Source organism: Scylla paramamosain, chromosome 45 (assembly GCF_035594125.1).
Source record: "Scylla paramamosain isolate STU-SP2022 chromosome 45, ASM3559412v1, whole genome shotgun sequence".
NCBI classification, from domain to species: Eukaryota; Metazoa; Arthropoda; class Malacostraca; order Decapoda; family Portunidae; genus Scylla; species Scylla paramamosain.
Window position 1 is genome coordinate 3,365,218 of NC_087195.1, and position 18,040 is coordinate 3,383,257.

The 18,040-nt window shown below is 41.0% G+C and overlaps 2 protein-coding genes across 42 annotated transcripts in view; both read left to right on the forward strand.

The window, feature by feature from the left end:
* The window catches only part of LOC135094249 (troponin I-like), a 42,560-nt gene extending 40,064 nt beyond the window's left edge, over nt 1-2,496 (forward strand). For 29 of the 38 annotated variants that reach the window (XM_063994198.1, XM_063994205.1, XM_063994200.1 and 26 more), the window contains 3 exons: nt 358-385; nt 824-1,102; nt 1,890-2,496. In XM_063994198.1, the coding sequence (XP_063850268.1) occupies nt 358-385; nt 824-1,102; nt 1,890-1,894 (312 nt within the window). In that variant the 3' untranslated portion in view covers nt 1,895-2,496. The remainder of the gene's footprint in view (nt 1-357; nt 386-823; nt 1,103-1,889) is intronic. The other 9 variants (XM_063994212.1, XM_063994211.1, XM_063994209.1 and 6 more) reach the window with 1 other exon arrangement.
* A 1,926-nt stretch (nt 2,497-4,422) lies between these two features.
* LOC135094252 (centrosomal protein of 55 kDa-like) lies at nt 4,423-17,243 on the forward strand. Of its 4 annotated transcripts, none has more exons than XM_063994216.1 (7): nt 4,423-4,690; nt 4,785-4,812; nt 10,318-10,503; nt 12,822-12,929; nt 13,246-13,377; nt 14,227-14,524; nt 16,654-16,947. In XM_063994216.1, exons 3-7 carry the CDS (start codon nt 10,393-10,395, stop codon nt 16,668-16,670), a joined length of 666 nt encoding a protein of 221 aa, XP_063850286.1. In that variant the 5' UTR covers nt 4,423-4,690; nt 4,785-4,812; nt 10,318-10,392; the 3' UTR covers nt 16,671-16,947. The 4 variants fall into 4 exon arrangements, 3 of the variants coding, with proteins under 3 accessions (XP_063850286.1, XP_063850287.1, XP_063850289.1); XR_010263684.1 differs by adding an exon at nt 16,986-17,243 and having other exon boundaries at nt 4,425-4,812; nt 16,654-16,791; XM_063994217.1 differs by lacking the exon at nt 4,785-4,812.
* The last annotated feature ends 797 nt before the right edge of the window (nt 17,244-18,040 follow it).

An 18,040-nucleotide genomic window follows, 5' to 3' on the forward strand; every position in this document is an offset into this window, starting at 1 on the left:
CTCAACACCCATCTCTCTCTCTCTTGTTTCTTTGTGACAAAATAAATTCCCTTGGAAGACTTCTCCTTGAACAAAATCTTGGATAAAGTTATGGCACATTGTCTTTGCTTTCTGTTGGTCATAAGACTGTGGCGAAGCCCCACCACACCACAACACACCACACCACCCGCGCCGGGCCACGGCGGGCGGCGGGGCGCGGCGCGCAGCCTCCCACTCTCCCCTGGGGGTGAGGTACACCCTGCCCCGGGTGGAGGAGGAGCCGTGCCTGTCTCGCTGTCCCCAGCACCCGCTTCACCCCGTGGCCCGGAGCGGCGACACTTTCTCAGAGACGTCACTAATGAAGCGTCTTTTCCACAGGCGGAGGGTGAAGCCACGGCTGAGGAAGGTGAGTGTGTGTACCTGGCGGCGACCCCTGCCACCAGGCACTACCCTGCCCCATCCCTCCCCGCCCCTCCCTGTGGCCTTGGGCGGCCCTGTGCCCTGGGGGAAGTCATGGGATGGCACAGAGGGCCGCCCCCCGGCTGGTGACACCCCTAATACTTAAGGTCATGCTCCGGGAGAAGGAGGCGCCCCTCAGGCCTCATCCCTCCTCCCCCCGCGGCGCCTCGCCTCCCTCAGGAGGGTAATCCTTTTTCTTTTGCAGGCTAACTTGCTTTTTTACATTTTACTTTATGATTTATTATTTATTATTTGATAATTTCGATGTCCTTGTGTCCGTGTGTGTGGCGTGCCGTCCGTCCCTGTCCTGTCCGTGGCGTCTCCCTGCCCGCCCGCTCTGGGTAATAATGCCACATTCTCTCCCACATTAACCACACACTAACAGGAGGGGAAGGCGCCCCCGCCGAGGGAGCTCCCGCTGAAGAAACCCCAGCAGAGGGCGCACCAGAGGGGGCCCCACAGGAGGCACCGGCCGAGGGAGCTCCTGCCGAGGGCACCGCTGAGGCTGCTCCAGCGGAGGGGGGCGAAGCTCCCCCCGCTGAGGGCGCCCCAGCGGACGCCCCGGCCGAGGCTCCCGCCGAGCCTGCCGCCGAGGCCCCCGCTGAGGCCGCCCCTGCTGAAGCCGCTCCACCCGCTGAAGGTGACGCCCCGCCCGCCCAGGAAGGTAGAGTGCCGTCACCGCGTGGCCGCCGCCGTCACCGCCAGGCGTCACGCCACCCTCCCGTCCTTTGGTTCAAACCTCAGTCACTGCCTCTTTTTGTTCACGTTTAGCCTCAGTTGCTCGTAACCCGCCCTTGTGTGCCTCAGTGTTGCGTGGCGGGGCGCTGCCTCCGCCCCGCCACGCCCCTTCCTCACCACACATCATTGGTAGTGCTGGTAGACCATCAACAGTATTGCTACTACCACTGCAGTTTTAACTACTACTAGTGATAGTATCTCACACTACTGTTACTTCTATTCCACATCAACTAGCCACCACTTCTAGTGTACTCACACCACCACTGCCCCACCAACACCACCACCACCACCACCACCACCACCACCACCAGTGTTACTTAACACCACCACCACCACACTTACCATACATTTCCAAAATTCCATCCACATCATACCACCACACCACCACCCCTACACCACCACACACCATCCCTACACCACCACACCACCACTAACTCAGCATCACCACCACCACACCAACACCACCGCACTACCACACACACACACACACACACACACACACACACACACACACACACACACACACCAGTAACTCCACAACCCAAAACAACAACAGCACACACACACACACACACACACACACACACACACACACACACACACACACACACACACACACACACACACACACACACACACACACACACACACACATACAGCACCTCCCTCAGTCCCTCCTTGCCGCATTAACACTTCCATTATCTCCCTGACAGCGTAAAGCCCGCAGCCAGCAGCCGTCAGCAGGAGCAGGAGCAGCAGGGGGGTGAATGCAGCCGGAGAAGGAAGCAGCAACAAAATATACTCGTCTACGTTCCTTGTCCTCGTTTTCTGTGGAGCTTCGCTGTGACGTCATGCAGTGTCCGGATCCCTTCCCGATGAGCTAAGAGGAAGTCATGACAACCACCAAGTAACAAAGAGAGGAGTGCACCCGTTGAGAGATGCCAAGATGGAATAGATACAAAAACAACATCAAGAAGAGCAGGAGTACACCGCCTTTTCACGGTTAAAGGAAGAAAAATGGAGATTTTTAAGCCGAAGTCAAGGCCACAGCCGGGACTCAAGGGTGCATTCGTGCGAGTCAACTTTTTTTTATTATTATTCCATCATTTATCAACTAGGACTAACTCATAAATCTTCCTGGACTGACTGTGAACATCAAAAAAATACAAATATATATGATAATAATAATGGTTAATATTAAACCTCCAAATAATTTGTATAACGAATGACAGTATTTTTTTCATGTTTGTCTCTGAAAAGTATGATTGAATGCATAAGTTTTCAGTTATTAACACTAATGAAATTAAATACTTGTCACAGTATGTGTATCTATTTATTCCAGTCTATATTATTATTATTACTACTACTTCTATGTATTATTTTTTTCTACCTTGCATGATATTTAGAATGTGAATCTCTCTCTCTCTCTCTCTCTCTCTCTCTCTCTCTCTCTCTCTCTCTCTCTCTCTCTCTCTCTCTCTCAGAGGTCACGTGGGAAGGGGACAAAGGGGGGGGACAGAAGGTCATCCACGCAACCTTTGACGCAATGACCTTGACCTCTGATGACCTTGATACACACACATACACACACTTACTGTTTTTTTTTTATCGTAACTTTAATTAAATTCTGATATTCGTTTGCTTTGGTAATATATAATTTATTAATTTCAAATACTTTACTTATTAGTTTTGTGTATGTGTGTCTTTGTCTTTTATTGTGTTACTGTTTTGCTTTTGTTTGTCATTATCTTTTTTTTTCGCTCTTTGTTTTGTTTACTTCAAGAATATGAATGAAAACAAACTGTCAATTAAATGAACACTGGGGCATGTGTGGGCGGGAGAGGGAAAAGTGGACTCTCTCTCTCTCTCTCTCTCTCTCTCTCTCTCTCTCTCTCTCTCTCTCTCTCTCTCAGTCGCATGATGCTACGACACGTATTTTTGTTCTCAGGTCACGACGCAGTTTGATTTCCCGTGACGCGTGGTCGTGAGAGAGAGAGAGAGAGAGAGAGAGAGAGAGAGAGAGAGAGAGAGTAGGGGGGAGGATCAGTCAGTCAATATCTAACCCTTACCACGTTGCAATTAGTTTCCTCAGTATTACTGCGCTAGACTTCATAACAGACTTTCTTCTGTTTCCTCCCACGACGTAACAGTTCCAGCTTATCAAGACTTATAATTCCCTTTTTAATCATCATTCTGCTTGCGTAAGTCTCCCCTCGTCCCTCGCGTATCGTGTTCCAGTGGTAGGTTCTTTTCATAAGCTGGAAAGGAGGACTGGAGGTTACAATGTTGTAAAAAGCCGAGCATTGATCAGCTGTTGACCTGTATGTGTTCGGACCTGCGGCTTCCCTGATACAATCTTTATTTTGACTACTCTTCTTCACATAGTGGTTTATTCAGTATTCTTTATCTATTCATATTGTTTCTAATACGTTATCTCCTTCTTAAAGAGAAGTATTACGTGGGAAATGGTAAAATGAGGTTGGAAATGAAAGCGAAGTCAGTGTCATGTAAGATAACAGTAGACTAGCATGGCATGTTTTGATGACGTCATAACAATACATCGTACACGTGCTGCATATTCACGTACACGGACTACGGGAAGGAAATATGATGCCGTAATGCCCTATTTAACTTATTTTCCTTCCTTAATTGCTGGAATTGCTTGCGATTAACACTAGGGGACATAAAACAGTAACATTCAGCCTTGTGCCGTGACAGAAGATACGGTAATTGTCCGTTTTCTTCGTTGGCATTTGAATTTTCTTTTGTATTTATAGAAAACGAGGGTGTTGTTTATCATTGAGAGAGAGAGAGAGAGAGAGAGAGAGAGAGAGAGAGAGAGAGAGAGAGATGAAAGGTTACGTCAAGGGTAGAAAGAAATAAGAGAGAGAGGGAAGAAGGGGAGAGAGACTGAGACGGAAGGAAATAGAAGGAAGTACTAACAATAAACCAAAAAGTAAGAAGGCGAAGGAAGTGGAAGAGTAAAGGAATACGAAAAAGCCATAAAAAAAGATTACAAGGGAAAGGGATGATGAAGAGGAAGAAGAAAGGGACAGGAAGGGGAAGGAAAAGAACGAACAGTAGGAAGAAGAAAAAAGAATAATACTTATTTGAAGGTAATGTTGAAAGGAGAAGGGAAAGAAGAAGAGGACAAGAAGAGGAAGAAAGAATGAACAGTAGGAGGAAGAAGAGGTAGTGATATGAAGGTGATGAATAGGAGGAGGAGGAGGAGGAGGAGGAAGGGGAAGAAGAGGAGATACAGGGAGGAGGAGAAGGAGAGGCAGATAAAGGAAGGGGGGAGAAAGAGAAGGAGGGTTAGACATTCAGAAAGACTTCAGTTAACCTCAGGAAACGGAGGAGAGGAGACGGACGCCGCTTCTCTCTCGTGACCTAAAGGAACTAACCGAAATCTACATAAGTTATCCATTGAAACAGAACAATTTACTTATAAAGCATCCATACTTCGTTTTCTAAGTGCAAAGAGTGGCGGAAAAGTGGTGCAAGATGCGTATAAGTAAGAATATCCCAGTTTACTTATAAAATATTGGTGATAAGTGGTGTTTTGAAGTAAACAGAAGTAATAAAGTGTGTGATATATCCGTCCGCAGTGTATTGAGCGCGTCCTGGGTGAGGCAGGTGAGTAATTAAGGCTTGTTAGGGTCAGGTAGTGCGGTGATTAGCTTGCCTGGTTGTTACAGTATGTGGTGGTGGTTGTAATGGTGGTGGTTGTAATTGTAGTAGTGGTGATGGTGGTGGTGGTGGTTATAGGTTTGGTAATAGTGATAGTTAAATTGTTTTAGTTATTATTATTATTATTATTATTATTATTATTATTAGTAGTAGTAGTAGTAGTAGTAGACTATAACTATAATTCAGTGAAAAATTAAGGAAATAATAGTGATACTTTTCTGATACTTGTTAATAATAGAAGATAGGTGAACCAATTAACTACCTTTCAACTTAATTAACTAAGATTGATTACTTAATAACGTGTAGAAGAATATGATTTGAATATGTGAAGAGACAACAGGAATACGAAGAGTGGTGTGTGTGTGTGTGTGTTTCCTTCCTTCTTTCCTTCCTTCCCTATTTAGGTGTGTGTGTGTGTGTGTGTGTGTGTTCATCGACTAAACCATTTCAGAGAGAGAGAGAGAGAGAGAGAGAGAGAGAGAGAGAGAGAGAGAGAGAGAGAGAGAGAATAAAAAAAAATTGCTCATAATAAAAAGAATAAAAAAAAAAGTAAAATTGTATGTTTCGCCCCAGTTTGGCCTGAAAATTGTTGGTGTGTATGGCGGAATTATATAATGCGTTGTATTTTTCACAGTTTTCATGGTAGACTTTGGTATACTTATTTATTTATTCACTATAGTTTATGGGTGCTATTTTCAGTACGAGGTTAATTCACTGAAGATTTTTTTTTTTTTTACTTTCATATCCAACTCTCTCTCTCTCTCTCTCTCTCTCTCTCTCTCTCTCTCTCTCTCTGAAATAATTACTGTACATTCCTTCTCTTGAAATGGGGAGGAAAGAAGGAAAGAAGGGAGGAAGTGAAGAAAGAAGGAAGAGAAGAGGAGTAGGAAAGGAGGAAGTGAGGTAGGAATGAGAAGAATAAGAGAGGGGACGAAGGGAGGGAAGTAAGAAATGAAGGGAGAGGAGGGAGGGAGGGATGAAGGAAGAAGAGGGAGAGGAGAGAGAGGGAAGAGTGGCAGGTATATGAAAGGTGTTTAATTAAAAGGGTTTTGTTACATTACTACTACTACTACTACTACTACTACTACTACTGCTAGAGAGAGAGAGAGAGAGAGAGAGAGAGAGAGAGAGAGAGAGAGAGAGAGGAGAGAGAGAGAGAGAGAGTAATCTTCCCAAAGTACACAACGAAATAGTCAGGGAAGGTTGTCATTGAAAGTTACCAGAGAGAGAGAGAGAGAGAGAGAGAGAGAGAAAGGTGTATCCTTATAGTATTTTTCTTTGCGTTTTTCTTTATTTATTTTTTATTGTTTTCTTCCTTTTTATTCTTTCTTCTCTGTTCTTATTCACTGAGTCTTTCATTAGTTCGTTGTTTCTTTTTCTTCCTTCCATTCATTATCTTATCATCTCTTTCTTTCTTTCTTTCCCTTTCTTTCCTTCTTTCGTGTACATTTAAGGAAGTCCATATGTTTACAACTATACTGCAGAGAGAGAGAGAGAGAGAGAGAGAGAGAGAGAGAGAGAGAGAGAGAGAGAGAGAGAGAGAGAGAGAGAATCGAACAAAAATCATATAACAAACGAACAAAAAACACAAGTAATTTCTCGCTAACAGTTCAGCTCACCAAAACTTAAAAATACTCAAAATAGAAAAAAAGAAAAAAAGAAATTAGATAAAAAATATACAATAAGTATCCCCATAGAGATTCTAGATTTAAAAGTTGTAGTAGTAGTAGTAGTAGTAACAAAAACCCGTATTTTCTTAAGTCTCCCATTGATAATAATTGTTCTCTTCATCTAAATAAAGAAAATGTATATATACGATAACAAATTTCACTCATCAATATCCTAATTTTAGAACAGCAAGAGATAACTAAGTAAATCCCACATTTTCTTTAGTCTCCCGTATATTCCCCTTTCCGTGCGGACAGCTCAGCCATCCGTTGATAATTATTGCCATCTACATCGCCTCTAAAGAAGGAAAACGGCCCGTGCTATGAGGATAATGGGGGGAACTACTTTGTTTTTGTCGAGGGACGTAATGGTGTACTCCGGTCAGTCGCGCGGGTGCCAGGGATGGATTTAAGCGTCAATTATCTCCTATTATAAAGGGCGGAACGGCTTCTCTGATCCTCGCCTCTACCACAGCGGGGAAAGGTCTTATGGATGAGCCGCAAATCTTTTCTTCCTAACACGCGATCAGGGAAAAAAAAAGGATACATTTTATTTCTTCCTCACCGTATGGCAACATTGGACCTAGCGCAATTTCGTGTTTCTATTTAATTTCAAGATTTCACATTAAAACTTTATAATTATCGTATATATTGTTCTTAAATACGTACAATGAACCTACAATAATACCAATTAAATGCATAAATAATGAATAATACCCTTTTTTATTCATGTTTTCCAGTTGTCAGTAATGTACAGACCACGGGACAGCGAGAATTATAAGGAAACAAATGAGCCTCGAGGGAAAGGGATCAAGGAGTCATTTATAGATGGACTGTTGTTTTGTAAAGGAATCGTACCCAACCTGCAATTACCTTCTAGCGAATCGATGCCAAGGAAGGAAAGGAAGGAAAGGAGGGATGAAAATATAGGTTAGAAGGAGAAAAAGAGAAGGAAGAGCTATATCGAAAGAAAAGAAGGAAGGAAGGAAGGGAAGAGAGATGAAATAGATTGGAAGGAGGAAAAGAGAAGGAAGAAGTTGGTTGGAAGGATGGAAGAAAGGAAAGGAGACAAATATTTTAAGGAAAGGAGAAAAAGAAGGAAAAAAAAACAAGGAATAAGGGAATGATGGGAAAAGGATGAGGAAGAAAACAAAGAAATATAGATTGAAAGGGAGAAAAGAAGTGAAAGAAAAGAAAGGAAGGAAGGAAGGAGGAAAGAAGAGTATGGAGAAGGGAAAAGGAAGGAAAATAAGAAAGATAGTGAAGGGAAGGAGGGATAAAGGTAGGAGATAATGAAAGAAGACGTAAGGAGAACATAAGGAAGAAAGAACAAAAAATAACCGTAATAACAAAACAAAAAAGAGTAAAAAAAAAGTGATAAGGAAAGAAAAGACCTTAAGAAAAGTCTCTCTCTCTCTCTCTCTCTCTCTCTCTCTGCATATCATATTCTCTCTCCCTCTCTTCTTCACTCTCACTCTCGTTTTCCTTTTCCATAAATTCCTCTCCCTCTCCCTCTCTCTTTCCCTCCCTCCCTCCATAAAATTCCCTCCTGCAATCTTCCTTTCTCCTCCACCCTCTTTCTCCCTCCATCTGTCCTACTTTTCCTCCCACTCCTCCCTCTCCCTCTCCTTTTCATTGATTCTCGACCTAATCTTTCATAAGAGGTCACATATTCAGTGTTTCTGTGACCTAACATGTACTACTACTACTACTACTACTACTACTACTACTACTACTACTACTACTACTACTACGACTACTGCTCACCTGATCTCGCTGAATAAATTGGGCTGATTTATTACCTGTTCGTGGAAGGGAGTATTGTTGTTGTTGTTGTTGTTGTTTTCTATCTGGCCACGCACATATTTCAGAGAGTGGTCGTGGTGGTGGTGGTGGTGGTGGTTTAGTAGTAGTAGTAGTAGTAGTAGTAGTAGTAGTAGTAGTAGTAGTAGTAGCAGTAATAGTGGTTTAGCATAGTCCTACCATATACTCATTGAAGCAACCAACAGAAAACGTAAATACAAAAAAAAAACAATAAAAATAATAACAGCAGTAGTAAAAACAGTAATAAAAAAAAAAAGCAGTACTTTCTGTAACAGTCCTACCTCGAACAATAACAATCAGAAAACAAAAAAATGACAACAAGAACACAACTCCTTCTTTCCTTCATTCCTTCCTTCCTTCCTTCCGTGTACTGTAGGAAAACATTAGCATTCCCTCATGGCGTGTCCTCGTGTCCTCGTTGCTTCTCCGTGACTCGCGAGGCTCCAGTGTTTGCAGATTTACCCGTTAGCACGCCACCACACCTCTCCCTACTCGTGTTACCTACTCTCTCTCACTCTTATCTTTGTTTCGGTTCCTGTAACACTTCGCTCTCTCACCAGGACTTAATTTTCAAAGGTTACAGAGATGATCAGGCCAGTTCTCAGCAGTGTATGTCCCAGTGGTGGCGCAGTTATTGTTGAAGTTATTGTTATTCGTGAAAACACCCTCTTGAAAGTATCGATTTTGTGGCAAGGAGGTGTAAATTATAAACACGAACACACACACACACACACACACACACACACACGGTCATCCAAGTTATGCTGTAAATTAAGAAATATTATGCACTTTTAACCTTTTTTTTACTGCTATGAAGATCTCTAATATTCAGAACACTAATAAAAATGGATTGCAAGGACATCCAGAAATTCAGTGATAGGGAGATTAATGCTGTTCGCCTTTATTAGTCTTTCGAGGTATTGAAGAGACTCTGCTGCAAGAATAAGTGTGTGAGAATATGATTATGGGTAAAAAGTGTACGAGTGTAGCAGTGAAGATGTTAACAGGCTCTGGTGGAAGTTATTGGGGTTTTCAAAGGAGTCTTCATGATTGTTCTAATAGTTTAACAAGGGTTCTACACCTTCAGCGAACTTTAGTGGAAGTTACTGAGGGTTTTCAAGAGAATTTTCATGATTCAAGTGATATTTAACTTTTTTCCCTGCCACTATGCAACAATTGACAACACTAAGGACTACAAATGAAATCTTTATAAGCCTCTACAAGAAAGATTGTGATTAAGAGAATATATTTTTTTTAACTCCTAACCAGTATAATGTTAAGAGGTGACTAAAACAAATGTCTCTGAGAGGTTAGTGACCAAGGAAAGACGAGCCGAACAACAATGAAAGAGTTAACTGATTCTGCATTATCGGTGGAAAAAAAAAGAAAAAGAAAAAAAAAACATCCATGAGAACCGGACTAGTAATCTCTGTGGCCTTTGAAAATATTCCTGATGAGAAAACGAAACGGGTCGAATTAACAAGTGTTTATCTGTTTCTTCACGGTGGTAGAATGCGCCTTGGACGGACGAGTCACGTAATCAGGGCACTTCAAAGGCGTTTCGATGATTGTTCTTATAGTTAGCATGAATTCTACACCTTTAAGGCCAATCCACACTATGTAAGTTCACGGTTGTCACATATTACATGCATTTCAATGGGGACCGTGAGCACAAGTGGATGCTTCTGTTGAAATGCATGTAATGTTATGTGACTGCACCGTGACTGTCCCTGTAGTGTGCTTCGGCCCTTAACCAGCTTCAGTGGGTATTATTAGGGGTTTTCAGGGGTTTTCATGATTGTAGTATTATTGCAACAAGGATTCTACACCTTTAACCAGCTAAAGTAGAAGTTATTAAGGTTTCGTGATTCTAGTGAGTTTAGCACATTATTCCACATTCCTCATTATTAGTGAGAAAAGAGAACTAGGAGAAAGTTAACATTTTTCCTGTTTTTTCCAGGTTGTTCGAATGCGCCTTGGATAGCTGCGGGAGTCACGTGACCAGGGGGACGAGGGTAGTGTGGCCTCGGCCGTGATGGGGTGTGGGCGGCGCTGCGGCTGCTGGGCGCTGAGTGAACTGGAACTGGAGAGAGCCAGGCACCAGAACACGCTGGAGGAGAACGCCCGCTACCAGAGACACGTGCAGGTGAGGCAAGGGGGGTCTGGTACCATTTTATGAAAGTTCTGCACCTCGATTACTTTCAAAGGCTTGTTGTTGAAGTTACATGGGTTTACGTACAAGTGTGTGTTTATGGTTCAGCCGTTCGAGTCTCAAACGAGTGTCTGGTTAACGAGATTTCTACATTATTAACAGGAGGAATACTGTTGAGAATCTGGCTAATGATCTACGTGGCCTTTGGAAGTCGTGGTGAGAGAAAAGCGTCTTAGAACACGGGCGGTCAGTGACGATTAGAGGTGAAATGTAAAAATGTTAATTAGGTCGTTATTAAGTTCAGATAATTTTTCAGTTTAGTGAGCCAGTTATCAGGAGAAAATAGAACGTATATATAGATAGCTGTGTAGTTAATTAATTCGTAGTTACATTAGAAGAAATAAAAGGAATAGAAAGAGTAAATTTTCAGCTTGTTAGAATGTTATTAGAAAATAGGAAAATTAGCCATGCTTTAATATTGATAGTTTATATTGAGAACTACGTAAAACAAGCAATTAATCTTTACTATTTATGAGAAAAATTTGGTAAAAGCAGCCATGGTTATTTATACGGTAGTCGTAATATTGTTTTTAGTACATATTTAAAAAGTTTACAGGTCAAACTAGTGGTCGTTGAGTGTAGTTAGGTCATTAAAAGTGATTTAGTTGTGTATTTGAACCTGCGAAGCTGAAGCAACGAAATGGTAAATGGGTAATTCTCTCTCTCTCTCTCTCTCTCTCTCTCTCTCTCTCTCTCTCTCTCTTTCCAGGCTTATGACATAATTTACTTTTCCATTTCCTTTCATTCTCCAATTTCTTGTGTTTTATCTTACTTGATTCTAACTTTCCTCACCTTTTTCACTTTCGTACATCGTCTTCCAAACTTACCAGATTCCGCAATTCTTAACTACTCGCTGCCTCGTTGCCAGGGATTCCAAACTCGTTACTAGTGACGCGAAGAAGGATCGAGATAGTTGATAGTTGGCTATAAGTATTTGACATAGCACTAAACATGAATATAAAAAAAATGGTAGAAAAAAAATTATAATGTAGCTAATTACGTATACTCTTATGCAGGGTTCTGAACACACACACACACACACACACACACACACACACACACAGATTTAAGTACCACATCAGGTTTAAAAAGGAAAATCTGACAGTGAGATCGCGAGACAGAGGGAAAATGTCACCTAAAAATAAATAAATAAATAAACAAAATGCCAAACAAAGGTAATAATAAAATTTGGTAGTTAATGAAGTAGTAGGTAACTATGGAGCAGCTTCAAACCTCGCCTGCTTCCCTACTTAAATATGTTACGATCACGTGATGTGTGACCTTAAGGGTATCGATCTGAGAGAGAGAGAGAGGGAGGGAGGGGGGGTGGCAAGGTAAGGCGTAGAGTGGAAAGGAACTTGTATATAAATATGAATGAGACTGAAATGTAAAAAAAAAAAAAAAACTAAATGAAAATAAAATGAACTAAATGAAAGGGAGAAACTAAATGAAAATAAAATGAACTAAATGAAAGGGAGAAGCGTAAATTATGAGAGAGAGAGATTGTAACCTCAACTTCACAGCACCTTGGGTTACCTAGTTGAGTAGTTACCCTTGTTAGCAACGTAATGGACTTTTAGGTGTACTGATGTTCTTCTGGTAAGGAAACTAATGATTATTCAGTAGTTAGCATCTTTTATTATGGTACTTAGTATATATATAAATTATTTTACATTGCTGTCTCATATTTATTCATTTGTTTGTCTTCACTTTTATGTATATTGATTTTTTATTCGATTTCTTTCTCTGGTTGTTTATTTCCCTTTTTTCCACAATTATTTTCTCCCGTTTTCTTTCTCCACATACACAACACCTTGAGTCTGTGTGGCTCCTTGTTCACTCCTTCCTACTTCCCCTTCTTACCCTCCCACTCATCCATCTCACAAACTTTCCTTTCTCGTTTACTTAGTTTCCCTTTCATTCCTCGCACCATTTTCTTCACTTTTTTTTTTTCCCTTTGTCGTTCACTTATTTGTTTCCCTTTATTCTTCACTATTTCTTTTTATCATTCCACTTTTTTTTCCATTCACCTCTGTCTTCTTCACTTCGTTTTCCTTTCATTCCTCTCTATCACTCATCTCTCAGTATCTCCTTCCCTCACTTACGTCACAACCATAAATCTCTCTTTTTGCACTTCCTTCTCACAACCTCTCCCTCCCTCCCCATTTAATTGCCCATGTAACTCAAGAAATGCACGCAAACCTTCCCTAACTGCCCCTCTCACCCCGCACTCATCAATCACACTCTCTCAGGACCTGCGTGATGAGCTGTCTACTCTACACTCGACTGTCGCGGATCTTGAGAGGCGGTACTCGGACCTCTCAGCCAGATACCGCACCACTGTGGCTAACTTGGACGATGTGAGGAGAGAGTGTTATGGAAGGAATATAAGAAAGGGTCTATGAGGAATGGGAATGTATGATGAAAAAGGGAAAAAACAAAGGGGAAAGTGAAAAGTATTGTATAATGATTTTGCTTTTGGATTATGTAATGATATAAAACTTGAAAACCTGAATATAATAAAAAACATTATCTTTAATGACAAATTCATAATAATAATAATAATAATAATAATAATAATAATAATATACAAAAAAAAGATTATTTCCTGCTGACCTCACCTAACCTATAGTCAAATCACTAATGACCCATGATGACCCAACATTGCTACTCCAGGTCAACGACACGACCCTGAGACTGAAGGACCACTCGTCTGAGCTGTCCGAGGAGAACAGGCGGCTGCGGTTGACCTCGGAGAAGCTGGAGGAGGAGGTGGGTCGGGTCGGCTCAGCTCAGGCTAGGCTAAAGGTTAGAGGTCAGATTGAAAGTACTATTGGGAAAAGTCTAGCCTGGTATAAGCCTGATGAAACTGTTAAATTGTTTGTTTTTCCTTGAGGATTAAGAGTTTTATGCTGTCAAAATAGTTCATCAATTTTTTTTTCTTTTTCTTTTTTTTTTTTTGCATTTCTTATTCCAGGTTAGTCTTCCCAGTAGTATGTATATAGGTTAAGAAGTGGACAGGTCAAATAAAGAACTGGTGGTTTGTAAGGCTGTACTTGTGAAAAGCTATTAATTTTGGCAGTACAGTACAGTTGTGGGTCTGTAGTGGGAATGGTAGTAGTATTATAGTCCTCATCCCTGTCACTTGTAATATTTCCCTTTTTTTAGCAATCATAGTTTAGGGAGAAGGGGTTTGATGTACATGAATATTACGGGTGCTGGTTTCTGAGGCAGGGAAAAAGAAAGTTTGAGATGCAGTTGAAAGAAAGGGAATTCCAGACAAGATAATATTGATACAAAATTTTTTCAGACAAAAGTCAATAAGAAATGGGGCTTGAAATGGTAAAGAAAAAAAAAAAAAAAGGGAATGTAAGAGCCTGAAGTTGATAAAAGTTCAACAGTATAGTTAGATGTACAATACTAAAGTTAAATTATCTATACACCAGGCCAGCAATCCCACACACTTAGCCCTGTCATACCCAGGAGAAAGGAATAGTCCAGACATAACTGATTATAACTGATTAAAAATGAAGATTTTGACACAAACATCACATCTCGCTTCAGACTCCAGACAACTGATAAAAAAAGAAAACAGGTTAATTCATACACAAACCTCTTAACGCATACACAAACCTCTTAACGTGTCCCTCCCTCCAGACCCGGTCACTGAGGGGGCAGCTGGAGGAGGCAAGGGAACACGCAGAGGAGGAGCATCGGCGAAGGGTGTCCAGCGAGATGACACTCTCCCGTGACCTGACCACAACAGAAAAGCACTACGCCAGCAAGCTCCGGCGTGCCCACTCCCTCCACGACCTGGACCGCCAGCACCTGGAGCATGACATCGACCGGCTGCAGCACGCCCTGACTCGACAGAAGCAGCACCACCGGGACACCATCAGGGACATGTACTGCCACCACGGCCGACTACACCGCCACCACTACTGCCTGGCCCACAGTATTTATGATTGCTATGACTGTCTGCACCACGACCCTATGTTGCTTGACTGAGGACTGTGTGGTATGTGGGGGTGATTGTGGTAGTTGTGGTACTGTGTGTGGTTGGGTTAGAGGTAGATGTGGTTAAGAACTTATGGTGTTGAAATGAGAGAAAGAGAGAGAGAGAGAAATATATATATATATATATATATATATATATATATATATATATATATATATATATATATATATATATATATATATATATATATATATATATATATATATATATATATATATATATATATATATATATATATATATATATATATATATAATGAGATTCAGATTAAATTAGGTACAGTAAAATCCCTCTCATCCGGCATTCGAGTATCCGGCAGCTTTAAGTATCCGGCACATTTTTCCCCGAGCCTTAAAATCAATAAAAAATCAATGTGTACTCATAAAATTGATTAAAATTCCCGCGCGAGGCATACTTTGTCCCCTCGCCACCAGAGCGCACTGCTTCGCGCCACCCGCGGCCCACTGCACTGTGTTCACTCAGTGACTCAGTCCCGCGTGTTCACGGTTTATCGCCTGACGCCTTCATCATGCCTAAAGTTGTAGAAAAGAGGAAGTGTGTTGTGCTTACACTTAAGCAGCTGATCAGATCAGCTGCTGATTAAGATCAGCTGATCTTTGTTATGGTAAGATGCGTGAGTGTAGGGTGGTGATTGTGGACATAATTTCACTTCTATTCAAGTATCCGGCAATATTCAAGTATCCAGCATGTCGGCGGTCCCGTTGATGTCGGATAAGAGGGATTTTACTGTAGTTGAACCCCAAAAATACTCAAGAATAGCATAAAACTTCAAAAATATGTGAAAAAAATTAATGTACATATAGCACAGATGAGACTCGGAATATAAAGGTAAATTAGATAGTTAAGCCAAAAAAAGAATAAAATAAAAAGCTCAGGACAAAATATTAATCTGCCTAGAATAAAAAAAATTTAATCTATCAAGAATTAAAAATGTCAACGTATCTAAATTAGGATATTAGAATTAAGAGGACACAGCATAATTAGAACTTGCATTGCAGAAATCTTGATAATTACTACAGCTTATTGGTTTTGTTATAATTGTTGATTCTATTAGAGTGTTGGGCCTTGCAATGGGGTGAGTGTGGCCAGCTGTGCTCTGCTTAAGTTCTGGAGTGTGGCAGGGAGGTGCAGAAGGGTGCGTGCATGCCTGCGTATGTGTGTAGTGGTTTGTCTGGGCCACCTAATATGCGGACACTGAAAGGTTTTAGTAGTAATTACAGTATAGGTATAGTCATTGTAGAAGTAGTAGTAGTTACTGTAGTGATAGTACAGTAATAGCAGTAGTAGCAGTTATTGGTAGTAATATTAGTGGTGATTGTGGGAGTAGTAATAAGCTAATTGTTAACTAATCATGTAAAAATTGGTCTGCTATTAAATTTGATCACAATACAAAAATCCTGTTACCTAAATGCATTCAAAATATACTACTAATGGAGTTGAAATCCTTATAATTAACATCCCTAATTGAGGAAATGCTCCTTGATTATCTGGCACAAATGTATTTTAATTCTGGTGGTGGTGGTGAAAATGTTGCAAAGGTTGTACTGGTGGTGATGTGCACTCGGTGGTGGGAAAGTTGGCAATTGTAGAGGTGACCATTAATCTAATCATCTTGACTAAACAGAACATTATTATTGGATGTAAGGTAAGGGAATATAACGTGCATGATAAATTTCAGAAGTAATTTTCTTGGAGTACCAACTTCAGAAATACACTGCTTCTAATACATGAAATTATAAATTCATCAGTACAACAGGAATTCATAAAATGTCAGTTAATATGTAAATTAGGTTGAAAAATGTTTCTAATAGGAAATTTATTACTTCAAATTATTCATTCATAAGCACTTGTTGCAAAATTAATGAACATTAATAGCTGAGAAACGTGTAATATGTACTCGTAGGAGCACTGGAAGGAATCTTTACAATAGCAGTGCTCATGAATTCTACTTGGCATGCCTTGGTTGCTTCTACTTACCTTCCACTGCTTGTGAGTGAAGAGGAACCACGGGTGCTTTGCAAAGATAACTGACTGCTCATTTTCAGGGACATGCTGGAGGTGACCTTCATGCCAAGGACCGGAGGTTCTGGGGGACATCCAGATACTGTGTGGCACTGCTTGTCACCTCACCTGTGGAAGCAAGACAACCAGAAGAACTACTGCTGCTGCCATCAACATCTTGAGTAGCTATCCCCTCCCAGCTTCTCCACAATCATCTCATCATAGCCTCCCACTCCCTCTCACCCACCACACCACTCATATGTTTACGAACCAACGGCAACACAACACAACACATGCCCTCCCATATCCTTTCGTTGTAGTTATCCTTGCCTCATTCCTGTTCACCATTCTAACAACTTTTCTTTCTCCCCTACAGAGAGACCACCACCAGCTTTGCACCAAACACTAAACACTAATAGGATCAAAAACGGTGTGTGTAAGACTTGTTGGCTAGCTGTGATGCTGGTAGTAAATAAGCAGCGTGTGTTTGAAGAGTCGAAGGCTCTGGTCCCACTTATATTTTCAATGTTTTTTTTTTTTTAATTGGTTTAAATGTTCTGGTGTAACACCCACTTTATAATTTGTTTCTGTTGTATAATGCTACATTTTATCAATAAATTAATATAAATATCAAGCATTTTACACTTCATTTTGTAGCCCCTAACCTCCCTATTGTGGTATTCAGCTCCGTCCAGATTAACCACAGCTACTCTACTCTGCTCCCTCATAGTTAGTAGTTCATCCCCTTACATTTTTGGAAGCCCACACAGTCAGCAAGTTGCCACTCTTGGATGGTGACTTGACCTCACACACTGGCCCCTTCATGCTACGAGTTTTGTTTCTCTTCTCTGTAATTTGTTTTGCATTAGTACCTACTTGTTTTTCCATCACTGGACTTCAATGATACTGGATTTCGTGAAAAAGTTGAATTCACGTAATTATAAAAGTTCTACAATTTGCACTCATCTATTTCAAGTCAAACAACTTTACAATACAACCGTAATTCACTGTCATTCAACAGCCCAGTGATGAAAGAACAAGCAGGCACAATGCATGACAAGCTACAGAGAACAGAAGCAGGACCTGTAAATTGGAGAGGCCATATTTAGATGAAGCACTAGACAGACCACCACAAGCTACCATCCAGTCAATGACAACTCTACAAGGAGTGAACTGAATACAAGTTTTGAAATATCCTCCAATAAGATCACTGAATGACTTTCTGCATATGATCTAGAAGTAAAACAAAATCTACTGTTGTGAAGAGATGCTCTGAGCTTACACTGATCTTCACTGTCCCTCTGTGGTCTGACAAATCTAAACTGGCGTGTGTGACTTACAATCCTTCTGGTGTACTGTGCGATGCTGGGCAGCGGCTGATCCTTGTACCACACTTCAAACACTTAATTCATCTGCTTGTGGTAATCCCCG

Bases quoted from the DNA above. Each gene is read 5' to 3' on its own strand.
- LOC135094252 (XM_063994216.1), top strand. From the start codon at position 10,393: ATGGGGTGTGGGCGGCGCTGCGGCTGCTGGGCGCTGAGTGAACTGGAA. The intron at 10,504-12,821 runs GTGAGGCAAGGG...ACACTCTCTCAG, and splicing joins GCTACCAGAGACACGTGCAG to GACCTGCGTGATGAGCTGTC. The intron at 12,930-13,245 runs GTGAGGAGAGAG...TTGCTACTCCAG, and splicing joins CTGTGGCTAACTTGGACGAT to GTCAACGACACGACCCTGAG.